Source organism: Podarcis cretensis, assembly GCF_951804945.1.
Source record: "Podarcis cretensis genome assembly, chromosome: 2".
Lineage (NCBI taxonomy): Eukaryota > Metazoa > Chordata > Lepidosauria > Squamata > Lacertidae > Podarcis > Podarcis cretensis.
Window position 1 is genome coordinate 84,250,286 of NC_137171.1, and position 13,669 is coordinate 84,263,954.

At 40.3% G+C, this 13,669-nt stretch overlaps 1 protein-coding gene across 1 annotated transcript in view; it reads left to right on the top strand.

Moving 5' to 3' along the window:
* Window positions 1-13,669, top strand: part of APPL1 (adaptor protein, phosphotyrosine interacting with PH domain and leucine zipper 1) — a 33,639-nt gene that overhangs the window by 18,551 nt on the left and 1,419 nt on the right. The window contains exons 13-21 of the mRNA XM_079965021.1: window positions 202-258; window positions 2,267-2,358; window positions 3,520-3,702; window positions 9,200-9,249; window positions 10,077-10,251; window positions 10,353-10,389; window positions 10,725-10,871; window positions 11,010-11,060; window positions 12,729-12,818. Coding sequence (XP_079821147.1) covers window positions 202-258; window positions 2,267-2,358; window positions 3,520-3,702; window positions 9,200-9,249; window positions 10,077-10,251; window positions 10,353-10,389; window positions 10,725-10,871; window positions 11,010-11,060; window positions 12,729-12,818 — 882 coding nt within the window. The remainder of the gene's footprint in view (window positions 1-201; window positions 259-2,266; window positions 2,359-3,519; window positions 3,703-9,199; window positions 9,250-10,076; window positions 10,252-10,352; window positions 10,390-10,724; window positions 10,872-11,009; window positions 11,061-12,728; window positions 12,819-13,669) is intronic.

Sequence of the window (13,669 nt, forward strand, 5' to 3'; positions counted from 1 at the left end):
TCCTGTGACTAAACTTTCCACTGTTGCCCCCATGTGATCAGATGAATCACATTTTTAAACTCCCTGAAAAATTAGCTGCTTCAGAAGTTAAATATGAACATGTAGAGGAAACAAATTACATGGAGAAAATGGAATGAAAAATATGGAAGAAGATTTTGCACTATTTTAAACTTAGTTGCACCTATTGGCTTTCTTTTTCAGTGGATATGTACAATAAACAACATCTCCAAACAGATCTATCTAAGTGAAAACCCAGAGGTAATGTGATTTATTTCTTCTAATGTCAGAGTAAATTTTATTTATAAACATAAATGAAAAGTTAAATTTGTGTTTTAATGAAATTTCCTAATCTAGTCTGTGCTGGGAAATTAAGAGGAGTGTTTTATAAATTAGTTCTCATACGGAGTATGAAACTTCAGGTTTAAACCTACATTTACAATTTAAAGCAACTTATACTGCTTTCTAAGCATACTATGATTTAGAGCTACTTGCTTGTTTTTGTTTTCCATTTGTTCAGCTTTTCTGTTTCAGCTGCCTCAGAGACACAACTATAGCTGTAACTTTGATTTGTCAGTTCATTCATCGTGCACACTTCTTCACCATGATTTGGAATAAAGTCTGAAGCTATAAGTACCGTAAATGAATCCTTGACATACCAAAGGCTTGCATGGCAAAAATCAGTTACTAAAATTTACCTATAATTTTGCACTTGTGTCTTTAGAAAATGATACAAATTGTAATGCGCAGTAATTGGATGGAGAGGGGAAAGTTTCATGGAGTTTCTCCTTCTCAGCCATAATGAAGTCAAATGTAATGCTTTGTACTGGAGAGAATGAATGGAATTTGTTAGAGTACTGATAATGAGACAGCCTCAATTATTCAAGGTTAATTTTACTTGCTCCATTTTAAATATTTTATACTTTTTCCTGCCCATAAATTAATAAGATTGGAAGAAAAGAAATGTTATACAGGCTCTCCCCCCACCACTTACACACAGTTGACTCATGTGTGACCATGTATATATGCAGCACTGGTAAATAAATAAATAATTCAATTCAAACCTGGAAATGGTGGGAGAGAGCTGGAGTGTCTTTGTGGCTTATAAGGAGAGTCTCCCCGGAGCCCAAAGAGGATGCCAGTGAGGGCGGTGGAAGCCCCAAAGAGACTGGAGGCACAGTGGGGGCTTTGTTTAAGCTGTTCAGCCTTCCCAACTAACAGCTGAAGTGTGTAGTAGCACAGCAGCAGCAGCCACTTTTCTGTGCATCCTCCAGGTTCCAGCTGGTCTCAGTGCTGGAAACAGTATTTTTGGTGTGGACTGGAGAAAAAGTGGCCGTATATACTCGAGTATAAGCCAACCCGAATATAAGCAGAGGCACCTAACTTTAGCACAAAAAAACTGGGAAAACTTATTGACTTGAGTATAAGCCAGTTCACCACATCACAAACCTGGTGGTGGTGGCAGTGGTGGAGGAAGAACAAGCAGCCCGAAAGGGCTCCTTTCGGGCTGCTTGTTCCTCCTCTGCCACCAACAGCGGCAAAGGCGGAGGAGGAGGAAGGAGCAGCCCAAAAGGGCTCCTTTCAGGCTGCTCATCTCGCCGCCGCCTCTGCTGCTCACAAGAGCAGGCATAGGAACCGCGGTTGGGAGAGGCACAGTGCAGCACCTCTTCCAATCACAGCTCCTGTGCCTGCCCTTGCGAGAGGCAGGCAGTGGCGGCAGGAGCAGCGGGAAGAAAGGGCTCCTTTCGGGCCGCTCGGCCGCCTCCGCCTCACTTGAGTATAAGCCAAGGGGGACTTTTTCAGCATAAAAATGTGCTGAAAAAGTCAGCTTATACTTATGTTCCAGGCCGCTGCGTGAATAACACCTGTATAAGTAGGGGGGTGCCTGTATCTATCAGCTTCTTCATCAGTATGTGATAAATACACCTCTGCTGTCATTTAGATGTTTATAAATTGCATTTTCACTATAAAGATCACTGTATTGGGGAAAGAAATATGCGAAGCAGCTCTGAGATGTGAATTGTTTTCTTGTACAGTAAGGCTCTTTATTCTAGAAATACGCCATTTGCACCCTTATGTGTCTACTGCATTTGCCAAAATGCTTACAATGGAGCAGGGTAAAGATTTAAATATAATTATTTATAAAAATAATTTTGAGAGGGTAAAATACAGTTGGCACACAGCTTCTATATGACTGTCAGTGAGAAGTGTATATTCAAATTTAACTGAAAGGAAACTCCTTTTTTTGTCGCCCTCCCTGCAAACGTAGGAAATTGCTGCACGTGTAAATCAGTCGGCTTTAGAAGCTGTTACCCCCTCTCCTTCCTTTCAGCAGAGACATGAGAGCATGAGACCAGCTGTGTAAGTTGTAAAACAGCAGACTGTTTAAAGATTTTGTTCAGTCAATCCTGGTTATTTCTCCAGGAGCCAGTGAAGTTTGGATGGTTATTTGGGGTTGTTTTAAAATATCACTGAAGGTTACTTAAAGCTTGCAATGAATTGCCATGCATTTCCTCTCAGAGATATTGCAGAGAACAATAGGAATGGGAACATTTAGAGAGCAGTATAAAGTTCCTTGGGACGCAGGTGGCGCTGTGGGTTAAAGCCTCAGCGCCTAGGACTTGCCGATCGAAAGGTCGGCGGTTCGAATCCCTGCGGCGGGGTGCGCTCCCGCTGCTCGGTCCCAGCGCCTGCCAACCTAGCAGTTCGAAAGCACCTCCGGGTGCAAGTAGATAAATAGGGACCACTTACCAGCGGGAAGGTAAACGGCGTTTCCGTGTGCGGCTCTGGCTCGCCAGAGCAGCGATGTCACGCTGGCCACGTGACCCGGAAGTGTCTCCGGACAGCGCTGGCCCCTGGCCTCTTAAGTGAGATGGGCGCACAACCCCAGAGTCTGTCAAGACTGGCCCGTACGGGCAGGGGTACCTTTACCTTTACCTTTTTATAAAGTTCCTTGTCTTTAAGCAGAGCTAATGGAAGGGAGCTGCAGTCCTATCTTTATACTTCTCTTACAGCTTGATGGAATGGATGCTGTAGGTATGTCACTTTAATAGCCTGTTTGACCTGGACATGATCTGAGGAATTATCACATTATCTTATTTAGGCCCTTGCTTATTATTCATGACCATTCTTTTAAGGTTTCTGAATTGATGGTGAGGGTAACTGTTGGATAGGCTTTGAGCTGTCTTCAGACGTTGTTGGACACCCAATTCCCATCAGCCTTAGCCAGCTCTGCATGTGGGCAGAGATGATGGGAATTATAGTCCAGCATCTGGAGGGCATTGGCAGTCCTGATTTAGGGTGTTTCCATGATCCTGAAACTGTTTATTTAAAACCATCATACTGACTTGAAGTGGGATGACTGGCAGGTAGTTTCAGATTGGTAAGTGGGAAGGAAGTGATTATTGATGATGACAATGATGATGTCTAGGGATTTCCTCAGAATCCACTAAAACATAAAACATTGTATAGCTTGAGACAATTCCTTCTGTTCTTACTTGTGTGGTTTTATGTTTTTTTTAGACAGGCTCGTCCTCCCACGACTCGTACTAGCAGCACTGGGTCTTTGGGATCTGATTCAGCATCTCTATCAGCTCTTTCCTTGGACTCTCTCGTTGCACCTGACACTCCTATACAATTTGACATTATTTCTCCAGTAAGCGAAGATCAACCTGGCCAAGCAAAATCCTCAGGGCAGGCAGGCAGGTAAGATAAGAGCAACAAAGGATGTGCATATGCCAAAACACAACTGAAGCAAATGCTGCTGATTTACAATATATAATGTCCTTCACTGATGTATCTGAGCCTATGCAGACTAATGCTCACAATCCTTTATTTGATAATAATTTCTGTACCACTCAAAAGTGAGTTACAGAAAATAAAATACGTATTACAGCAATTTAAAATGGGGAAACCAAATTGCAGACAATAAGGGAGACATGTCCAGTGCTACTTTAATGGGATGAGGAGCATGCTGTGGGATAGCTTGCTGTCTCCCACCATGGCTGTATGCTTTCAGTCTAACATCAACTACTTTCATCAGCTTTAACTATGTTTAGTCCTAAATAGGGCTTGCTTTTAATTAAGTTTTAAGTTTAAAGGCTTGAAGCAAATATCAAATCTTTGGTTAAGAGTGAAACCAGAATAGCATGTAGCCACTATTAAGGTGTATGCTGACATGGCTGTTACCTGTTTAAAACTCTGTGAGGAATGCATGCAGGTAAGGGCAGGGGGCTGGCTTCTGAAAGTGTCTGGTTCCACAGCCTCTGGCTTAGTCCTTTAAGGGCTAGGATTGCCAGATTTGCAAGGGCCCCTCCTGTAATAGAAGAGATGCAAAATCAAAATAATGCACAAATGGAAAAGCCTGTGCTTGAACTATGTGCAATGTCTTAATTCTTGCAGCAGACTTCTTTCATCCTTCTGAGCAAACTTTAACCTGTTTGGTTTTTAACCCCCCCCCCCAAAAAAAAATCATATTTTCCTTTCCTACTGCTTGCTTGCCCCAGCACTTTGGGCATTTCCTCTTGGAAACTCAAGAGAAGTGTGGTAGCGCTGCCTCCAGGGGGTGATGGCAGACTGATGACTGTCATTCTAAGCTTAAAAAGGTTAGTGAAAATGATCTAGGCTTCTAGGGTCACATCTCCTAGGAAGATAAATTTTGACAGTTTTTAAAGATGCATTTTTCTTACCTATCCCCAATAGTTTTATTTTAAATTTGAATATTTTATTTTTTTTTAATGAATGTTTATTAGCATTTTCAATAATAGACAAAATAACAAAAAATAGAAAAATAGCAAAAATACAAAAACTTAAGAAAAGACAATTAAAAACAAATGGAATTTCAATTGCTTATTTTCATATAACTTCTTTCTTAGACCTCCTCACTCCTCCCCTTCTTGTATTCCAATTCAAGTTATTAATCCTGCAAATCCTTATTACTTAATTCTCAACCTTAACTTAGTAATTTTTACATACTGTAATTTTACCTTTCCTCATTCTTCCATTAAATTGTTTTTACATTCCTCATTTTCATTTCATTTTAACCATTTTAAACACCAATTTTAACTTATCTAATCTTAAACATCTTATGCATCATTTCTTATTCTTTAACATATTTCTTAAAGTCGGTCAATATTTCCCTTCCACGGCTTTCCCACCTTCTATACAAATAACAAAACAAATTAAAACAAAGTAATTAATAATTATGTACCCTTTGGATTACCAAACTCCACCCCCCCCTTTCCCGGTTTTGGTCCCCAATAAGTGTTCATCAGTCAATACTGTTTAACCTGGAGATCTCACGTCCGAGGCTCTCAAGTCATCCTCAGTTCCTCTCTGCCGGCCTCTTGAATAGTCCTTTAGGTTAAGCCCCAAGGCTCGGAGGGGCTCTGACCCAACAAAATCCATGATTTTTCCAGTTGGCCCTCCATATTTAAAATTAGTGCTAATGAGGTGCTCCACTCTCAAATTTACAATTTCCAACTCAGTCCAAACTTTCCACCTCAAATTTTTATTCTCCTTTCTTGTCTGCATGTCAGGCCCCAAACTGTAATTCTCCCTTGACATCTGCAAAGTTACCACTCCACCTTCCTTTTCCTCAAAAACAACGTGTGTCTCTTCCATAGTCTCATGGCTCTCAAATTTCTCTTGTTGTTGATTTGTGTAAACTTCTTGCCTCCACTCCCTGTCAGTTTCAACAATGTTGTTTACTGCCAGGGCCAGAGTGTTCGCACTTGTAGTCAAAACATCTGTCTGATCTTGTAACTTTCCCAGGAGAACCAGTATTTTGTTGAGTTTAGTCTGATTTTTGCTTCTTTCAGCCATTCTTGTAGTGTCTCTGTCCCCCAGAAGGGGGATTTTAGTCCTTCAATGTCTTTCAGTTTAAAGCCAGTAAGCAAGTTAATTTGTAGCAGCTCTCCCTTATTTTCCAGAAATTGCAACAAATATAGCCAGCAGATGCAACAAAGACAAAGTTCCCTTTATCCTTTCCTTTTGACAGCTATTTTGACAGCTGTCAAAATCTTCAATGGTTCCTCAGCAGGTTCTCTCACGGGACGCCCCCGGGTTCGGGGGGGTGAAACTTTAGCTCCTAACGTTAGGTTTATCCTCCGGTAAAATTCTATAACGTCAAGCCGTGAAGGCTTTTTTATAAAAAAGAAAAGAGTTCTCTCGACCTTAAGTTGCAAGCTCTTTGCATTAAAGTATCTACACAGAGGGGGGGGGGCGACTTCCTTTTTGACCCTTCCCCGCTCGTTACCAATTCAGCAAAAATTTGTTTGAGTTCCAAATTCCATATTTACTCACGGGTTCTTGTTTTTTGAGTCCAAATGTTCCAAGGAAAAAGTCAGCGCTTCTCCGACAATGGCATGCGGCTTCGCTCCGCAGAAGGAGCAATCTACTCACAGCACCGCGCCGTCCCCCGTCCCCGTTCCTGAGCCTTTAAAAAGGCTCCTTCGCGGTTTGGGGGGGCGCAAATGGTGCCCGCCGAGTCACCACGCTCACAGGCATCAGCGCCTGTGATTTTTAAGGGTCCCCGCGTCGCCGGCACGGACAAGACCCGATCCTGCGGAGCCGATTCCCTCCGGAGCTCGGAGGGAATCCGCCATTAGTCGATGGCGCTAACCCGAAATTTGAATATTTTAAGCATTTGCTTTTTATCAGATAAGTAACTTATGCTTTTACATATATGAAAAATGAAGCAGCAGTCAGTATCTACAGTAAATCTACAAGGCTCCAATAAATGCAGTTTTGTAACATGGACTAGTCTTAATGGAGAATGAGGAAAGTGATAGAGAAGCTTTAAAGCTAAAACAGGAGCAGGCAGTATCTGACTCAAAATACTGCATGTCTTTGTAGAATCATAGAATCATAGAGTTGGAAGAGACCACAAGGGCCATCGAGTCCAACCCCCTGCCAAGCAGGAAACACCATCAGAGCACTCCTGGCGTATGGTTGTCAAGCCTCTGCTTAAAGACCTCCAAAGAAGGAGACTCCACCACACTCCTTGGCAGCAAATTCCACTGTCGAACAGCTCTTACTGTCAGGAAGTTCTTCCTAATGTTTAGGTGGAATCTTCTTTCTTGTAGTTTGGATCCATTGCTCCGTGTCCGCTTCTCTGGAGCAGCAGAAAACAACCTTTCTCCCTCCTCTATGTGACATCCTTTTATATATTTGAACATGGCTATCATATCACCCCTTAACCTCCTCTTCTCCAGGCTAAACATGCCCAGTTCCGTTAGCCGTTCCTCATAAGGCATCGTTTCCAGGCCTTTGACCATTTTGGTTGCCCTCCTCTGGACACGTTCCAGTTTGTCAGTGTCCTTCTTGAACTGTGGTGCCCAGAACTGGACACAGTACTCCAGGTGAGGTCTGACCAGAGCAGAATACAGTGGCACTATTACTTCCCTTGATCTAGATGCAATACTCCTATTGATGCAGCCCAGAATTGCATTGGCTTTTTTAGCGGCCGCGTCACACTGTTGGCTCATGTCAAGTTTGTGGTCAACCAAGACTCCTAGATCCTTTTCACATGTACTGCTCTCAAGCCAGGTGTCACCCATCTTGTATTTGTGCCTCTCATTTTTTTTGCCCAAGTGCAATACTTTACATTTCTCCCTGTTAAGATTCATCTTGTCTTATGGCTCTGCAAATATGCTAGGACTCTTCTGCTCTGGACAGAAATTAGCATGAGGAGAACCACTGCTTTCTACTTTGTGTGGTGCCTTAGGCACCCTCGTGATAGATAATGGGACAGCCAAGTGCTGACTGAGACAGTTATGACTTGGATTGATGTATGGGATTTTTGTGAGCTAAAGGAATGAGTGAATTTCAGTTACCGCTAAGAAAAGTTCAAAACAGGTAGAGAACTGACTCAAAGAGAATTGTTGGCAGAAGAAATGTGAGTTCATATTTAATATTTGAAATAAAATGTTTGTGATACAAAGTTCCCAAGAACTCATTTGAATACCACTACCAAGGTGCAATGACAGTAATGAAGCTCAGTTTCTTGAGCTTTGCTCTAATGGAGACACAAGCTATTTCGGTGAAAAGTCCAGAACTGAGTGATCATTGCTAAACTGAGTGAATTTCTTGAAGTATGCTGAAAATGTCTCAGACTTCAATTAGTTCTGACCCCAAAGCTGAAGGCCAGTATTCCGATACATTTAGTTGTGTTGAGCAGATGCATTCTGGTTGTAATTCTGAATGGCACTTGGAAACTTCAGTCAGAAAATTCAGTCTAGTAGTCCCTATCCATGAAAAGACAGCAGTTTTTAAAGTTGCCTGAGAAACTGCTATAAATAAATTGGCATCACAGTTTAACTGAGATAACCAATAATTTGCTGCTTATTTGTTTAAGGGGCTTCTGTTTAAAATTAACATAGCGAAAGTTGCTCTTTCCCCCTTTTCCCCTACTATTGTGAAAACATAAGCTCTGAATGTGTTATACAACAATTGGGTGGTATTCAGCTAAGTTTTACTTAGAGTAGACCCACTGAAATTAATGAATATGACTAAGTTGGGCCTATTAATTTCAGTAACTCTAATCTGAATAAAACTTAGTTGAATACCACCCACTATATTCAAAAGTATTAACAAAATAAGACCCAATTTTTAAAGTTTTTCATTTGCCTGTGATACACACTAGAAGCCTAGAGAATTTTCACAAGTATAATTCTACAATTAATGATACGTCTGCTGATAGTCATGTGTAGCCCATGTTTCTTTTAAGACTAAATCCAATTAATGCTTTCAGAAAGCTGTATTTTAAATGGTAGTTTTTTATAACTGAATAGTATAACAAATAAATGGGATGGTATGCATTCTTGACTGGAGAAGATGGCCTTTTGCTCTGTTTGCAACTTGCAATCTTGCATTGTATTTTTCAAGTGAAAGAAAATTAGCTAACTTGTCAGACTAGAATTGAGGTACATAAAAGTTTCTCATGGGTTGCTTTTGATCTTCTAGCTGAAACATTGGGATGGTACTCCAAGCTACTGATCTTTTCACTTGATTTTTACTGAAGTGCAGCAGTTCTTCAGTAGAATAGATCTTCAATAATTTTGTGTTGTGAAATCCATTGCTGCATGTATCATCACATGATCTTAAAATATTGATCGTTGCTTTGTTATAATACAGAATTAGATTATTGGGATTCAGTGTGCAAGAATCACTTTCTTCTTCTTATTCTTATTCTTATTGACAGACGAACAAATCCATTTGGAGAATCTGGAGGAACCAAATCAGAAACAGAAGGTAGAGCAAAACTGTACTTAAATTGAAGATGTATTTAATTATAATCTCTGTAGCCCCCTCCTCCTTCTTCTAAATGTGTTGATGAAAAGTGTTGGCAAACACTTTTGCAGTTGAGCCTGAACAGAATTAAGCAGTTCCTAGTTGGAGTTTTAATACTTTTCATAGCTAATGCCTCCAAGTAGGGAAGTGGGGTGGGCTTTGAGACTAGAAATTCCTGTCTTTTTCCCAGTGTTCCTGTCCATTTCACACCTTGTTCATCCTAAGGAGAAAATAACTGAAAACTGGCCATCCTGTTTGCTTGACAAAAGGGTGAAAGACTTTTTTTTGATGGTGAGCGATTAACTGAACCATCTCTTTGTCTGCCTCCTGTACCATTAGCTTGAAGGCCTCCATTCAGGAGTTTGGATAGACTTTGCTAGCAGCTTGATTTGCAAGGTATGAAGTATTTCCTGAGATGAGGCCAGCATCAGGCTTGTACCAAGGTCAAGCAAGGTTCAAGATGGAGAATCTCATGTCGTGTTTAACCTATGTCAATCTTGTACTTATGCCATGATCTACAGAGATAAACAATATATTAAGTTCAGATTTGCATACTCCTGTCTTCATCTCCAAAGGCAAGGAAGCACAGCTTTCATCTGACAGCGCCTTTTCTTGTCCTTAGATTGGGGAATGCTTAAATTTGCTATATCCTTTTAAAGTAATTGAAATTGAATTAAATGTATGAAAATTGGGGCAGTGTATTGTTATTCTGTAAGGCCAAGGCCACCGGTTTTCTAGAAAGCCCAGACGTTGTTCATATCATTTTGTTTAATATGTGCTTGCTCCAGATTCTATCCTACATCAGTTATTTATTGTAAGATTCCTTGGATCCATGGAGGTGAAGTCGGATGAAAGTCCTGATGTTGTTTATGAAACAATGCGCCAAATACTAGCAGCTCGAGCTATACACAACATTTTCAGAATGACAGAATCACATTTGTTGGTCACATGTGATTGTTTAAAGTAAGTATTCTCATTCCAAACCAGCACATTTGTCAGTGTTTAATTACAGTTCTCTTTTTCTTTGTACCATAACTTATAGTTTCTTAAATTAACACTTTTAGGTTAATTGACCCTCAGACGCAAGTTACAAGACTCAGGGTGAGTTGCTAAAATCAAAGCAGTTATAGAAACATGTTTCATGATACATCAATACACTCTCTGTTTTCTGTCAATTATAAGTTGCACCCAAGCTTACCTTCCATTTACTATGTGTACTTTTACCACACCTTAACAGGTTCAGGTTCCACATATTTATCATATAACATCCATTCAGTAGTGTCACATTTACACCAGCATTTGTAACTTGTAACACTTATAACAGCAGCCTCCAGATGTTGCTGAACTACAACTCCCATCTGGCCCAGCAACTAACATTAAATGTGTTTATCTGGTATTCAATGAGCTTTAAAGTTCTCTCATTTTTTTCTTAACAGTTTCCGTTGCCAAATGTAGTTCTGTATGCCACACACCAGGAAAACAAACGGCTTTTTGGATTTGTGCTTCGGACTTCAGCAGGAAGAGCAGACAGTAGACCAACTTCAGTCTGCTATATATTCGAATCAAATAATGAAGGGGAAAAGGTATTTATCATGCTCCAGCTAAAGTTCTCCAATACACTGAACTATTCTATACTTGCAGCAATGTGATTTAATTATATATTTAAAGATGGTCACAGTTGATCATGTTTGCTGTGTGTTCCTTTTCCCCCTCCCATTTAGATTTGTGATTCTGTGGGACTTGCAAAACAGATCGCATTTCATGCTGAATTGGTAAGATTTTCATTTGATGTAAAATATGTATGCATTATGTTGGCACTGCAGAATGAATGAGCTGAAAAGAACCTGAAGGCCATCAGTTTAGGCATCTTCAATAACACAATATATTTTGCCTATTAACCTTTTCTAGCATGTTCTGTTAACCAGTTTCTTCTTAAATGTACTATGACCAGTGCTATGGGCCTGCATTTCTTCCAGTGCTTTTTTCCATGCAGAAACATTTCTGTTTCATAAGTTCTTTATTAACAGTGAATAGATGCCAGTTGGAAATATATTAAGCAAGCTTGGCAGTTTGAAAGTTTTTTTGTTTTGTTTACTAAATACAAGTAAAATAAAGATGCTAAAGTAGATCACTCCTTAGGCCATCAGAAACTTTTCTGATGCAAGCTGCAAATTATTCTATGATTTCTTTTTTAATTCCAATTTTAACTTTTTTGGAGCATCCATATCACTGACGTTTACAGAGATACCTGTAAGCAAACACTTTAGTAAAGCCGTCCAGATCTGCATTGCATTTGGCATGAGTTGCTAGCTATCAGGAGTTGGAGAAGAAAAACCGTATTAACTTCAAAGCAAAATTAGAAGTGTCCTTTGTGACTCCTCATTTAACCACCCTGAGCTGGAGAACAGGAATGTATTTACAGCAGGGGTGGCCAGCTCCCAAGAGACTGCAATCTACTTACAGAATTAAAAACTGGCAGTGATCTACCCCCATTTTGGGAGGTTTCAGGTCCAAGTTGTTGACTTTTTTTTTAGGGAGGGGGAAAGCCACGATTTTTAGGGGTACAGGGCAAGGTTGTTGAGCTTTATTTAGGGAGGAGGAAAACCTCGTTTTTATGGGTTTTGGGAGAAAAAGAGGAACAGCCACTCACCAGCAGATCTGGGGAAACAAACAGCCTCACTGAGTGAACTCCGTCTTCCGTTCTGCAGATCCAGCAACAATGGAGGGTGGGGCGAGGGGGCCGGAGCCGGATTCTTTTTTACCAATCCTAAGAAAAGGGACCCAGCGATCGACCGCAATCTACCAAAACCTCCCGGGGATCTAACAGTAGATTGCGATCGACCTGTTGGACATCTCTGATTTACAGGAACAGAGTTCCTTAGGCCTTTAAAGGCCATTGTCTCAAATTAAGGACTAGACATGCTGCCTGAAACCACTTTTCCAGGTTTTTTGGCTTTACAAATCCCTACCCACTACCCAGCCATATCTTTTGAGAACATGCTTCATGACTATCTGTTGCTAAAGTATTATTAACTCATGGCATGTGGTCACTGTGAAATCATGCTGAGTTTTCGTTTAAAAAAACAACAAAAAACTTGCAGCATTGCAAAGTAGGCAGGAAATTCCTTTTCAAACTAGTATTTGGTAGTGTTGCCAACAGTGTCCAGTCTCGAAATTATCTGGTCTGATAGTTTATTGCTTTTCTGCTGTAATCTGATGGTGCAGAAGAATCATGCAGAATCATGCAGGCAGTTCTTCTATTTTGAAGGGCAGCAGCAGATATTTATTAAAAATATTTGCTATGTACATCAGTTCTCTGAAGTGAAACTTTCCATGGAACATAATATATAACATACTAATGCAATTTTTCATCAAGTATTTATGATGTGGTAAATTACTTTAACAATTATTAATGTGCTGTGCCTTTTTTAATTTTCCAGGATCGCAGAACATCAGAAAAGCAGAAAGAAATGGATAGAGTGAAAGAGAAACAACAAAAAGAACTCAGTAAACAGAAACAAATAGAAAAGGTATGTTGTTTGCCAAAATTTTACCTGGAAAAGAACTTGTATGCAAGAAAACAGATTTGTTCTAATGACTAAACTACAATGCAAATTTAGCTTTAGAATTTGCATGAGCCTGGGCTTTCAGAGGAGATGAAAGTGCTAAGAAAGTAGATAGATTTTTATGAGGACAAAAAAGATTAGAACTAAAGGGAATTTAAAAAAGAGAATTAAGCCACATATGTTTTATACGTTATATATATTGTGAAGGGATTATTGTTTTTCCCCCGGCAGACCGCTACTTTTTGCTTTAAGGGTACTCTCTCCTCCTTGGAAATTGACTTTAAATGAACTTTATCAAAAAACATGCTGATAACCAACAGACTTGGATGGCTTTAAAAGGGAACTGGGTGAATTCATTGAGGCCTGTAGAACATCAGCATTGAGAAGCACTGAAAACTAGTTACTGGAGAAAAGGCAAGCAGTATGGGAGGCTGGTTGTCTTCATGCCCTGGAGTCTTCCAAGAATTGTCCAGTTTTATAACTTGTGGTTTGGTGGCCATAGTAAAATTCCTGCTAGTCTTTTATGGTTGAAAATCATTGCACTGTTCGTATGCCTATTACATATAAGAACATTGAGAATAGCCCTAGACCAAAGGCCTATCCTATCCCACAGTGTCTGGCCAGATACCTCTGGGAAGCCCACAAACTAGACATGATGGCAATAGCCCTCTTCATTGTTTCCCTGCAGCTGGTATTCAGAGACATGGTGAGAAATTTGTCACACCCTTCTGATTTTGGCTTGCCAGACAGAACATTCCACACTCTCCTCCCCCTATAAAGTTTCCTAGTAGTTCTCCTGACTCTCTGGAGTGGAT